Source organism: Mya arenaria, chromosome 17, assembly GCF_026914265.1.
Source record: "Mya arenaria isolate MELC-2E11 chromosome 17, ASM2691426v1".
NCBI lineage: Eukaryota > Metazoa > Mollusca > Bivalvia > Myida > Myidae > Mya > Mya arenaria.
Window position 1 is genome coordinate 38,573,386 of NC_069138.1, and position 14,050 is coordinate 38,587,435.

Here is a 14,050-nt window from a genome sequence, read left to right on the forward strand (position 1 = left end):
ACGGAAATTTTATTTTGATTCACAGCAAATTACAGGCACATTAACAATTTTATCCAGTAGTTTTACAATGACCCTGTTTATCGAAACAATACATGGCCGACGAGCAACAAAAAACGGTCACAATGAACCATAGAAATAAAGGTTGCGATTACCTCCGGGGAACGGTCAGGGAAACATCAGTTCACTCGGGGTAAACAGGTCTACGGCCCCAATCTTGAGGAACTGTCCCAACATTTAACAACGATATACAGTTATTTCATGGTTATTTGGGTAACAGTAAAAACTGTTGTCCCGAGGAGGAGGAGTAACATCTTTTTGCAACAGTTCAGAATATTACCCCAGACAGCAGACACCGAGGGACAACAGTTTTGATTGTTACCCAAATAACCAGAAAAAAACTGTTCTATTACTTGATCAAATGTTTGTCTAAACAAAATGGAAATAATTGTTTTATAATCTACTGATGATATGCCGTCTAAAAAAATTGAAATTGCAATGACGTCATAGCGCGGGAGGTAAACATGTCATACTGCTGACCGGGAAATAGTTCAATCAATGACAAATTGATAGCTTTCATGTATAACAGCAACAATAACAGATTTGAGTTTTCAAATAACGATTACAATTACAATTTTAAATGCATAAGCCAAACTCCATCGCTACTGGCGACAAAGCACACAGTAAAAGAAGCGTATGGGGTATCAAATAAATCAATATATAGTGAGGAAATTCTTGGCGGGGACATTAAAAAAAACATATATCAAACATATGAGGATTTAACTTAATAATGAATCAAAATATTTAATAAACAGTTTACTATGTGAATCACTTGTGAATCCTAAATATTTATGAATATTCTAATAGTTATTTTCATTTTCCAAACTTTATTTGGTTAAGTCATTAATAAGTAAGAAATTTTGACTGATAACGCGTTTTTCAAAATTGTTATTAATTATGTTACTGTTACTTTAATATATCACGCATTGGACACATGCTCATTTTTTGAAAACGAAAGAGGACTATATATACAATTAATGTTATCAGACAGATGACAGCTTGTGCGTGCAATACAAGCACACTGAATCGAGAACGCATCGATTAAACAAGGAGTCTGTTTGAACCAGGTAGGCGTTTTATGTAACTCATAATAATTATATCTTTTACATAAAATATGTTTGGTAACAATATATTTATCGTATGATTTAACTATGATGTAAATGTTAATAGAAAAATTTTCAAGATGGAATGAAAATGGCTGACTGCAACACTTTGAACTGTCTTAAGCAATAAGCAAAGTTTGCGTTCAGGTGATCATCGAGTTTATATATATGGAAGCGTATATCGTATATTCTGATATGATGTGATCATGTACTCTTGTTTATGCCAACTTGACAAGGTTTACGAGGTTGTTAAAGAATCGTATTATTATTACCACAGGTTAACATAAAACAAGTCGACCATAGTGCATCACCTTATCATCACTTTATGCGACGTGCGCTTCCATATGCGATTTGTCGAACCGGCTCAAAATTAAACTTACATTATAGTCTCATATCAGTAACACCCAATGCTACGTGACTAGACATAAACAAAACTAAGCGGACTTACTACCATAGCAGAGGACCCGGAACAAAACAATATTATATTGTTTACGCTCATATAAAACAGAACATGCCCAACGGATTGAGCCCTGACATTTTTCAACATCAGTTGCGGCCCTTTTTCATACATATACATATTGCATAATGCAACGGCAATACCTAAGAATCGGAACCTTAGACGAAGGGGTCAAAGTCAGCGGGTGCCTCACTATTAATTGGGTCACAGAATATTAAGGTGCAATTCCTGTCGTTGCTTGTCACTTGTCTCACCGAACATTAGCTTACGTATGCAATTGTTACTTAAATTATTAACGCACAGTTGTATCGTTTAAACACCGTTTTTACATAACATTTGGGGTACAAACCCAGTTTTAGCATGAACCTACTGTATTTTTACAAGTTCTCCTACAAACCGCATTATTCTCAACCAACTCAAGTCAGCACGTTTATTATCTCCCTTAATTGTAATTAAAACTTTATCGTCGTCCTCAAGGATATCAGATACATGTAATAAGTTGTATAACGTTTGGTTGAATCAGTTTTGTCATTGTTAGACAAACACAATTTGTATCATAATGTTCTCATTGGCATCATCAACTCATGCTTAACCATGCTTTACCATTGTCTCTTTTTAAGTTTAAGCTGAACGCACTATACTGCACAGATTAAACAATTCTGTTAAATAAAAATGTGCTAATTTGTCTGCAAGATGTGTCAATTCCTTGACTTGTTTTGCACGAACGATATATATATAACTATACCATACATATCTCAGTAACAACCGATGTATGTCAGTTACTATTATTCCAATTGATTGAATGTGCCTGGGCGGCGGGGTAGTTAAAGTTGCATTCGTCCGAGGCTCCGTCATTCTTGTTCAATATTCAGTAACAGTGTCAGTTCAAGTGTTTCAAAAAAGAAGATAATGACAGTGGGGGTAATATGGCGTTGATTACAGTTATCTTTATTCTCAACAACGTTTCACGTTCAATGGCATCACCTTCAAATCCTATAACTTGGACACATATGCAAAATACATCGATTTGAAGAGGGCTGATGACGCACTGATATATATTTATAAAGATTTTGACAATCAATTCTGACTATGTTTTGGTATATGTCAATTGCATCTGTATCACCTGTTAAAGGAAAAATCTTATTATAATATGTCTTGTTTGTGTGTTATCTTAGATATATTGACCTTGAACAGATAAACGAGTGTGGTATATGATGATATAATAGTACAGTGTGTTTACTTGTCTGTATCGCACTCGTTGTGCGGTTTGCATTAACAAATAGTTCGTTTGGTAAAATATCATTAGATAAATAAATATTACTTCCTTGTCATGCATAATTCAGCAAGCAGCCTTTTTGTATATAATATGAATGAGCTGCTCGTCGTTGTGGAAATTTGAACATCTCGGCTATTTTTCATCAAAAACGTCCTGGGATGTAAACAAACAATTTACGATATCAAAAATTCTTTACATGTTCTAATTACGCTGCAAGTAGATAGCATAGTCATTTCAATTTAGCAGTTAAACCTAAGGACTTTATTTTTTTAATGATTGATGCATTTCTAAACTTGTAACTTATTTGAACTTAGATATAACCATAACACGTTAAACACTACAATTGATAAATATAAGTATTATTAATTTAACGAATTAGTTTTTTTAAAGCACCGGCTCGTCGTTTGGCGGAGATGGCCGAGGTGTTCCGATTGACTTTGCACCGACGTGGATACTGGTCTTAATTTGGTCATAGAAATACAAAAATCAGTTCCAGGTTCCTAAGAGAAACGATGAAAGAATTTTACAGACAAACAATAATTTACATTTATTTAATAATATCTATTGATATCGATTTTGAGGACTTTATTAATTGATTAAAACAATATCGATAAACCTCATTGTCGTAAAATGTGATTGACTCGGGATGGGATGCATTCCTCTCCCATCCCTGATAAGTAGATCCAAAATGTTGTTGATTATGGTGATGATTAAGATTAGGGCGTTGCATATTACTGTCATTTTAAAGAAAATATGGGAAAAGCTGGCAGGCAAGTTGAGCCAAAATGGAAGTTGAAAATAAACCCTTGGAGTGTTCAAATGACTAGTGCATAAAAACACAATCAATGAAAGAAAGAAGTCCATGATGACTCTTTTATCAGTTTGAAATGACGTTGAAAGAATGTACGTGAAGTTAGCGGCCTAGCGTCCTAGCGGCCTAGCGGCGTGAAGTTAGCGGCCTGGCGGCCTAAAATGCTATCCTATTTCAAAGCATGTATACATGCATTTTCTTATAAAACAAAGAAATATTAACTGATTTTTAAGCACACACTATCTCTCTGAGGCGATTATCAACATTTTTTTCCAAAATTCGAACAAGCAGTCAGCTTTTCAAAGCATGTGAACATGCCTCTCCTTCTAATTTATTTTATTATAAGTCTGCGCCAAGAAGGGCGCCGACTTTATTTGATATTACTTTAGAATTATTCCAACTTAGGGACTAGTTCATAAATTGCAGAACAATGCTTTCAATAGTTTCCACGTTGCATAATAATATATGAAGTTTAGTATTTTTCATAAATCTTTGCACTTTAATTGATAATGAAACCTTAAATTATAATAGCCCTGCTTATCATTTTTATTTTTTTTATTTTAAATACCAACTCAATTATAACAACTCGGCCATCTCCGATATAGATACAGGCCGAGGTGTTCCGATTGATATCAACTTCCATTATGAAGGATTCACGCTACTATTACAATATCCTTTATGTTTGTAAACCTCCTACGCAGTAATCTCCCTAGGTGACAGCAAAAATGCCGAGTTTTGAAAAATTAACATTGAGCTTAATTGTTTGTTTTGAAAATTTCATTCAAAAGAATGAACTCCAGATAATTCCTTCTTGATGTAAAGTATTTTCATCCCTGTCCTATATACTCATATGAGTGAAATGTGTTACAAAAACTTATACAAAATATAAAGCAAGGAATTCACAGAACATGCCGGTACAAATAAAAGGTGAATTTTATGCTATTGAAATCTATGTATTCGACCATTGACTTTATTTCTTCCGAAGAAACGAATGTATATTTTGTTATAATTTAGTTTTAATCGGAGGATTAGCTTGGGAAAAACAGAATATCTATAACTCCGGGCTTAAACTATTGTAACAATATTATTAAGCATACTGTCCTTCGAGCATATGTACACCCAACATAAACAAAAATATTATCATTGAAATAATAACCATTTTTGGTTATCTGCGTGCACGTTTTCTTTTAATTTCATTGCGCCGACTTGATGCTATGCATCAACTTTTTTCTTGTATATTTTCTGTTTCTATGCCCAAATTATCTCTCTTAAGCAATTTTTCAAAAAAGTCGATCGAAAACCTCAGCGGCCTAGCGGCGTGAAGTTAGCGGCCTGGCGGCCTAGCGGCCTAGCGGCCTAAAATGGTTTCCTATTTCAAAGTGTGTATACATGCGTTTTCTTCCAAAACAATAATAAATCTATGGTTTAACAATTTTGCTAAATACAAGAAATGAAAATGCTGATATTCGCTATAATGGATTTTTTTGGCAGCTTGGTCGAGATTTGGGCGAAATGCAGACATTCGCTTAAGGATGGTAATTTGTGAATAGAAACCATAAATTTGTCATTTTTTTAAGAAGAAAAGGCATTTATAAATGGTCTATAATAGAAACCAATATTAGGCCGCCAGGCCGCTAACTTCACGCCGCTGGGCCGCTAGGCCGCTGAACTGCTTAATCGACTATTTTGAAAAAAAAGAAAATAGTTGCTTAAGAGTGATAATTTGTGCATAAAAACAGTAAATATATCATTGTTTTAGAAAAACAGGCATGTTTAAAGCTTTGAAATAGCTGACTGCTTTATCGACGTTTTTGAAAAAAAATGATAATAGCTTCAATGTGTTAATTTGTGCATAAAAACAGTTAATATGTCATTGTTTTAGGAGAAAATGCATGTACACATGCTTTGAAATAGAATTCAATTTTAGGCCGCTAGAACATGCATGTTTAATGCTTTGAAATAGCTGACTGCTTTATCGACGTTTTTGAAAAAAAAAGTTTATTATAGCTTCAATGTGTTAATTTGTGCATAAAACAGTTAATATGTCATTGTTTTAGGAGAAAGTGCATGTATACATGCTTTGAATAGGATTCAATTTTAGGCCGCTAGGCCGCTAGGCCGCTTACTTCACGCCGCTAGGCCGCTAACTTCACGCCGCTAGGCCGAAAGGCCGCTAACTTCACGTACACGTTAAAAGTACGCATTGTCAAAGGTACATGCCCGTTAGTCTGACAATAAGGCTAGAATATATGTTACGTCACACGACGATTCAGTTTTCTGATTGTCCCAAATGACGATGTTGTGCTTTGTCGTAGCATTCATTCCAGCCTTTAGTCGGGTTAAACGTCATTTTAAACGTTTTCGCAAAAAGATCAATTGGTTTGCTTCACATTTAAACCGATATTACTAAATCTCTGTCAGAATTTACGTCTCTAAATGTCAAGTTCAAAGCTTGGTTAAGAAGACACAAAAAACTATGACCTATCTTGATGAATCTTTATCAACCACTATTGTACTAATATGTGTTTTAATTGCTTTTTATGCGGCGAAAGTGTGCCTTTTTGCCACATAAAAAAATCCTTTTTATGCGTTGAAAATAAAATACCGCATAAACGAAAAAAAACACGTTTATGCGGCGATGCTGTTATGCGGCGTTAAATTGCCCACGGGCATTTTTTCCATATTTTGTTTTACTGAGGTGGGAGAAAAGGCATCTATCCGACTATTTACATGTATTTAATATACCTAAATTAATGACATTTTACATCAGGAAATCAACATGCAGGAGCAAGAAAGGGCGAAGCAGAAAATAGTCGTTGCATTTGATTTTGGCACAACATACAGTGGGTATGCATTTTCACACAGCAATAATCCATTCAAAGTGGGCACTTTTTTGTGGAAGTCAGGTCAAGAAAGTCTTATATCACAGAAAACTCCAACATCCATTTTACTGAATCCGGAGGGCAGTTTCCATTCTTTTGGGTTTGAAGCCGAAGACAAATTTGCTAATTTATCCGAAGCTGAAGAACATGGAGATTGGAGACTTTTCAGACAGTTTAAGATGCTGCTTTTAAGCGAGGGGGTAAGTCTTCTTACAATTTCAATTTAAACATATTCATCAAATATTGAGCGTAAATAATCATACTATCGCTGCGTTTTATCATAGCTCTATATCAGTTTAGTCCATACTTATGTATATGAGCTCGATTTTGATGAAAGCTGACAACTTTCACGTAGATAGCATAGTCATTTCAATTAAGCAGTTAAGCCTAAAGACTTGTAAAATAAAAAATTCGTAATGATAATGAAGTATACGGCAGTATATGTTACAATAATAATAACGTGTGGTCATATTGTATGTGGTTTGTCTGTGTTGTTTTTGTGCGTTCTGTTTCCCTCGTTTAATACATGTTGGTCTTTGACCTTGTTTCTTAGAACAGGGTCATCGTGAATTATTCGACTACTGCGGTTCTTCCTGAAGTTTTCATTGCATTACTCATATTTTTACATTACTATAGCAACTAAAGAGGTCTACTACAATAGCTGATGTTTCCAAGAAGAAGGAACATGAAATGCCGGCTATTGAGATATTCGCAATGTCGATACAGTACCTGAAAGACCATTTCCTTGAACAAATAAAAAGCCAGGGTTTGGACGAGACCAGTTTTATTGTGCAGTATGTCCTTACTGTGCCGGCAATCTGGGGTGATAAAGCTAAAGCCTTTATGAGGGAAGCTGCAATGAAGGTTTGGAAGGCCGTTTTAAATATTCATATTGAATTAACTCATGTATAGTATATAAAGATATAACAATACATCATAAAACTTAAACATTATTGTGATTTTAGTATGCATCGATCAAATCTGGTCGTTGTGATGTTAAGCTCGACGCATATAGACAAAATGTTTTCTCGATGCTTAATTTCAAGATAACAACAACAACTTTAAATGACTTGTATTGTCGTCGACAGTGTCGATGCCGACATTTATCATATGTCAAATGTATTAACAATTACAGGCTGGGATCGATTCAGATAGTTTGACCCTTGCATTAGAACCAGAAGTGGCTTCGATCTGGTGTAAGTCTCGTGAGTCTGGCATTCAATACGCACACAGTCAAGAAGCAAAGATATCGCTCTCTGGTGAAGGCACGCGTTACATGGTCGTTGATCTTGGAGGTAACATACAAACTAATTTAGACAGCTGATCTCTTTGAATATGTATTTAAAAACATTACAGAAACAAACCTGTACAGTTGTCGAATATTTTAAAAATAAACCCCGCTTAATGGCATAGGGTCAACGCCAAAGACATTGAACACAAAAAAAGCAGAATCATGAAGGGTTTTTTTTTCAGTTTCAATAATGCCCTTTACTAAATATATCCTGATATTCTTGTGTCTATAGGTGGTACTGCAGACATATGTATCCATGAAATCAATAAAGATGGTCTGAAGCAAATAGGAAAGGCCAGCGGTGGGCCGTGGGGAGGAACGAACGTTGATAGAAGACTTCTAAAGTTCTTCAAACGTCTTGTGGGAACCCAAGCTCTGGAGGCTTTAAAAGATGAAGGGATGAATGATTACTTTGATCTCATTAGATGTTTTGAGGCAAGCAAACGAGAATTCGATGAAGAAGCAAACAAGAAAATGTCGTTCAAGGTGCCAGGGTTGCTCCAGGAGTTATGCGAAAGGTTTAATGGGAAGACCTTAAGCGACAGGGTGGAAGAGTTATTTAATGCTGACAAGGTTGAATTTAAACGCGACAAAATTAGAATCCATTCCAGTGAAGTAGCAAAATGGTTCGATGCTCCGATTTCAAGTCTTGTCAAGCATATACGAGGAATTTTTGAGGACAGACAAATTGGAATTATACACACGATTGTGTTGGTTGGAGGGTTTAGTGAAAGTCCGTTCGTTCAAAACAAAATAAAGAGAGCATTTTCAAACCGACGCGTGATCGTCCCTTATGAGGCTGGTCTAGCTGTTTTAAAAGGGGCAGTGATTTTTGGACACAATCCAGATGCAGTAACATCCAGAGTTCTGAAGTACACATATGGCATATCTGTTGATCTCCCGTTTGATGAAGAGAAACACAGCGAAGAATCAAAGTTCTTTAAACGTACTTTCAATGCTTGGAGAGCGAAGGATTGTTTCAAACCTTTTGCTAGAGTCAACGATGAGGTCAAGTACGCTGATAGAATTTTGCACAAATTTGCCCAGAGAGATTGCTGGTCCTCTTGTGTTCGGATTTATCGATCCACTGAACACTCACCAATTTATGTGACCGATCCGGGATGTGAATATATTGGAAAGGTTGAAATTGAACATTCAATCGACTACGTCACAATTGAAGTGACGTTACTGTTTGGTACCACGGAACTCATGGTGAAAGCACGTTTAAAGGAATCGGGTCGCGAAAGGGTTGCAGTCCTACAGTGCCTGGAACAGTGAGATGACAAAAATGCACACATTATATTCACGGTCGCAGTCCTACAGTGCCTGGGGCTATGAAATAACCAAAACACACATCTTGCTCAAGGTCGCAGTCCTACAGTGCCTGGAGCAATGAAATAACCAAAATACACACATCTTGTTCAAGGTCGCAGTCCAACAGTGCTTGGAGCAATGAAATAACACAAATACACACATCTTGATCAAGGTCGCAACCCTACAGTGCCTGGAGAAATGAAATAACAAAATACCCACATCATGTTCAAGTATGTTGTGTCAAAATATTGTGTAAGCTTTTGTTTGCTTATAGTACTCCTATGCGGGGAGAAGCTTCGAAAGATAAACGCATAAGGAACCAAACTTAACTGTGCAGGGGAAATAACCCCAATGTTTAATGTTAACAAAAGTTTGATAGTTGTTTAGTGTAGTTGTCTTGTATTATGTTAACGTTTTGTTTCTTGCTTGGTGTTTGTTTGGATTTTTGAATCTTTAAGCAAACCTTTGGTTTGGTGTTAATTTATTAACACACACAGCCGTGTCTGAATCGCTGAAATGATAGTTATTAACATGCTTTGTTGAACCATTGAAGGAAAGGCAATGCTTTCAAAATAAATATAGTATGCCTTGAAGGTGTTTATGTATAAATTAGGTGTAATTATCGACACTTCATACTACAATGAAACGCAGAAAAATAATGTTCAATACTTATAATTACAACTCTAAAAAATTAAAAGCTTTATTTTGCTATTATCCAAGATGCGCAATTCATCACTCGATATTTCCATGTAGTTGGTAGCCTTCCCACGCGTATGAATACATCATTGTCTTGGAGACACGTGGAGCTAAATTTAGTAACGATGAGACCAGTAATGGCTACCGACTTCTCATTTTTTCCCAATTCGAAGCGGATTAACAGCACTTTTCAGGTATTACTAAGATATTTACGTAAAAGCAACGTGTTAAAATTCTGAATTGTACCTTCAATTATTTCTTGGTTAAGACAATATTTTTACCATTAGACCTACTGCCCTGTTGTTTATATTCATTAATTGTCGGCATGCCATTACTTTCAGATAGCTGTTGACCTAGATCTTAACTTTCAGTTTCACTTTCATTTTTATTTGTAACTTCAGACAATTCATTAAATGTTCATCAGTTCTTTAATTTCTGGAGAAATTACAGCAGCAGCAGTTTCCTCACTCAATTCCGGCACAAACAACTCACCAAAGAGATCTTTAAACAAGTCGAAAGCTGACAGATCACCGCCACGTTTTCTCTGCAGACAAACTTTTTTTATTGTCATTTATAATAAAAAAAATAATACAATATCAACAATTTTAAAAGTTTTATTGTTCATTGTTGCTTTATTTTAATCCCAAGTATTTTTTAAGAAAATACAAACAAAATAACTTCCTACTAAGACGTGACGTCATAGTTAGTAAATAGGAAGTAGCCCGATTGTGAATATCAATAACCTGATTTGCTTATACGAATGCTCATCGAGAAATAAATGAATCTCACATGGGTTGTCTTATCCAATAGGATTTGAGCATTTACTCGCACCTGCTCAAAGTTGTAATTATTTGCTATCTAATTCTTCAAAAATCCGTTGTGTCTAACAGTGTTTACATACCCATGCAAGCAGAACTTGCCATTACTAAATTACTTTTTTTCAAATTTGTTTTTAAAGTAGGTCTAGAAAGTGACCTTGATGTCATTATGCCATGTAAATAAACGTTAAGTTGAATGCTGATTTTGCCCTTTCAATACAATGAGGAATAGGACCAGTAGTCAAACATTCAAATACAAACCGAGTAAGGGGTAATTGCCCGAACGAGTGACACAAACGTACAAACACAATGGACCACACACACATTCAATAGCTTTACATGTATTTATAAATGCCCTAAACATATAAGCCCATTGTTTTACACCGAGACAAATGCAGCAGCAGCAGCAGCAGCAGCAGCATCATGATCATCAAAACATTAACAGTTCTACTTCTACTTGAATTTATGTAGACTGACGTTTCATTCAGGATGCAATTACGTTAGTATGGTATATCGACATATACGATTGAAGACTTGGGACTTCCATGGACGCGATATGACGCCCTAAGATTGGATATTGGCACGTAGGGGAAACGAAATACACTAAGTCTAAACATCTTTCATAAATTTCACTGTAGCAAAAGAAAAAAAAAGGAAATTGAAATGCCATAATGCATTAGAGTAAACTGGTGGATAATCCCTCCTGTCATTGTTTTTGCCTCGCTAAACATATCCATATAAAGTATGTACCAACGGTTGATGACATGAATCTAAATCGGATAAAGTTGATAATTATATGGCTCCAATCTCTCGAAATATCTTAAACAAATTGAGTGCATCGTGATGATCTTAAATAAATTTCAATTAAAGTCGCAAAACAAGAAATCATCACAACATAACTAAAATCGAAATTTGTCTCTATAATAAGGGGCTTAAAATTGCTCGAGACACTGGGGGCCTGGATTTTAGCATTTTTATTTTTTTAAATTTAATTTTAATTATATTTACTGTGAAATTGGATTTCTTTTTATTAGTGTGGATATTTATTCAGGGTTGAAAGCGTTTATTTGAATAAAATTTTCAAATCTATTAATTTGTGTTGGTGGTAGCTAAATAAATACGGAATATTTCCGATGTGACAACTCAATATCACAAAAATCTCAAAGCATGTCGTCTGCTACAGGAATGATGCCAACATTCACTACACCATTTGGCGCACAATGACATCGTATTGTGTAAATATGATAGTGTTTGTCCTTAAAATAGTTTAATACTGAAATGAGTAATTCAATATTGTGTAAACAAAATTATAATACAATGAGTATTGAATACACTTCATGCAGACACATAAGATAAAAGGTAGTCCGTTTTCGCGGTCATGTGAAGAGCTGACCTTAGATTATGATCATGACATGCTCAATAAACCTAGTAAAACAAACAAATTTCGACACCTTATTATGTATAGGATAGATCACGAGTAGCCGTTTGATACGGAATTTATCAGCGAGCGTAGCGCACAAAGCGTTAGCACAGGAAACAAACATTTATGTAGTATAAAGAATGTCCTTGTAACATAAGTACGTGTCCGATGTGCACGAGATTTACCAGTTGAAATATCCGACAGAAAAACAGTTGTGTGTCAGATTTAACACTTTTGCAGGCCTATGATTGGCCGTAGCTGTTGTCTAATGAAGGGTCAAGGCATAATGCAGTCATTATAGGGCGTGGGGAGACCTTTATACACGTTATTGGATCGATTTACATGCAAATGACTGGATGAATGTGTATTCATTGTTAACTGTTTATTATATATTTTGGTTGATAGTAGCAAAAGAAACAAGGGCGGAGGCTGATTTAAAATATTTGTTTTCAAATATTTGACTTGATTGAGAATCGAGCTGGTACTCTCAATTTTAAGAAAATGCATTTCAAACAATATCAATAATTATTTTCCAAAAAAACATGGTGAGCAAGGAATGTGCAATTATAAAAGCTTTCAATCGGTAAACTTTTGTAAATGATAACTGCGTAAAAACGAAAAAGGTTTGTTGATATTGCCAAATTCAAAGAGTACAATTCACAAACAGACAGACAAGAAATGATTCGACTTTCAGGGCTTACGCATTTGTTCCATTGCATTGCTCCATTCTCCCTCGCGTTTGATCTTTCTATATGTTACTGCAACGAACACCTTTAAGAAGAGTTTGCTCATTTAATTGACTTTACGACACCGGCTATGAAACCACGCCTTCTGAAATCAATGGAGCGAATTCTGTCAATGCCCGTCAAACAAACAAGGAAGCAATGGCGTCTCGCGTCGTTTCGCTTTTCGATATTTCCGACAGTTTTGGGCCAAATGATCATAAATGTGACATTTAATTGCGAGAAAAAACAGTAGGCAATGGAATTTGTAACTGGTTGCTGCATCGGAAAGCTCGATATATCTCTAGAGGACGACGATATCTAACATTTACGAAGTGAAATCTATCCAAGTCAGAGAAAATCGGATAGCCGCCATATTGTCAACATTGACATCGATACGAAGGAAACGCGTGTGTCTGACGCATACTAAAATTCAAACAAGAGTAAGTTCAACTTTAAATAAAACCGGTAATCCTTACAGGATGGTTGAAACAGAGACAAATCAACACACAATATGAGTAAATCATGAATTGGGAACCCGGCAGTGACACTAAATGACAGTTCCATATATGCCAGCTATAGATTCTTTGATTCTTGTTCTTACAGAACTTGTGGAACATGTTCACACGCTCTGTATGTTAAAGTAAATATGGTAGGAAAGTGCCCCCGATTTAACAATACATGTAACTGATTTTAATAGTGGCATCTTTTCAGGAAAGTATGGTCCTTTGAAGAGAGTCCTTGAAGTTGCTCAGCATGTTGTGTTTTTGGATTCGTGGAAGGATTTACCTCCATGGAGTTAGCTTCAGTTCTGAAGTATAACACCAGTTGCTTCATGTTTATTATTAGATTTATTAAATACATTGTTGTTTTGCAAAAAATACTTAAACTTTAATTACTTTGTTTGCTTATGTATGATAGTGTACGTGTACATCTCTTTATTGCAATGACAAGTATATATTAAAATTTATAGCATAAGCAAAAGTTATTGTTCACTGTTTAAGCTGCACTTTCACAGATGGATCGTTTTGACAACTTACAAAATATCCGATTTCATTCATCATATTTTGGCTCAAAGAGGTCGTTTTGTGATTAATACAATAGGATTCAATTTAAAGAATTTCAAAGTCAGCCAATTCTGAGACAAAAATGTGTCAAAACAAAAGTCTGTGATAGTGCAACTTTAAGAATACTGATAATCGG

The 14,050-nt window shown here is 35.3% G+C and overlaps 1 protein-coding gene across 1 annotated transcript; it reads left to right on the plus strand.

The window, feature by feature from the left end:
* Positions 1-1,036: 1,036 nt before the first annotated feature.
* LOC128224343 (heat shock 70 kDa protein 12A-like) lies at positions 1,037-10,498 on the plus strand. The gene is made up of 5 exons (XM_052934160.1): positions 1,037-1,124; positions 6,475-6,786; positions 7,223-7,450; positions 7,722-7,881; positions 8,110-10,498. Exons 2-5 carry the CDS (start codon positions 6,484-6,486, stop codon positions 9,153-9,155), a joined length of 1,737 nt encoding a protein of 578 aa, XP_052790120.1. The 5' UTR covers positions 1,037-1,124; positions 6,475-6,483; the 3' UTR covers positions 9,156-10,498.
* The last annotated feature ends 3,552 nt before the right edge of the window (positions 10,499-14,050 follow it).

Bases quoted from the DNA above. Each gene is read 5' to 3' on its own strand.
- LOC128224343 (XM_052934160.1), top strand. From the start codon at position 6,484: ATGCAGGAGCAAGAAAGGGCGAAGCAGAAAATAGTCGTTGCATTTGAT. The intron at 6,787-7,222 runs GTAAGTCTTCTT...ACATTACTATAG, and splicing joins TGCTGCTTTTAAGCGAGGGG to CAACTAAAGAGGTCTACTAC. The intron at 7,451-7,721 runs GTTTGGAAGGCC...TAACAATTACAG, and splicing joins TGAGGGAAGCTGCAATGAAG to GCTGGGATCGATTCAGATAG.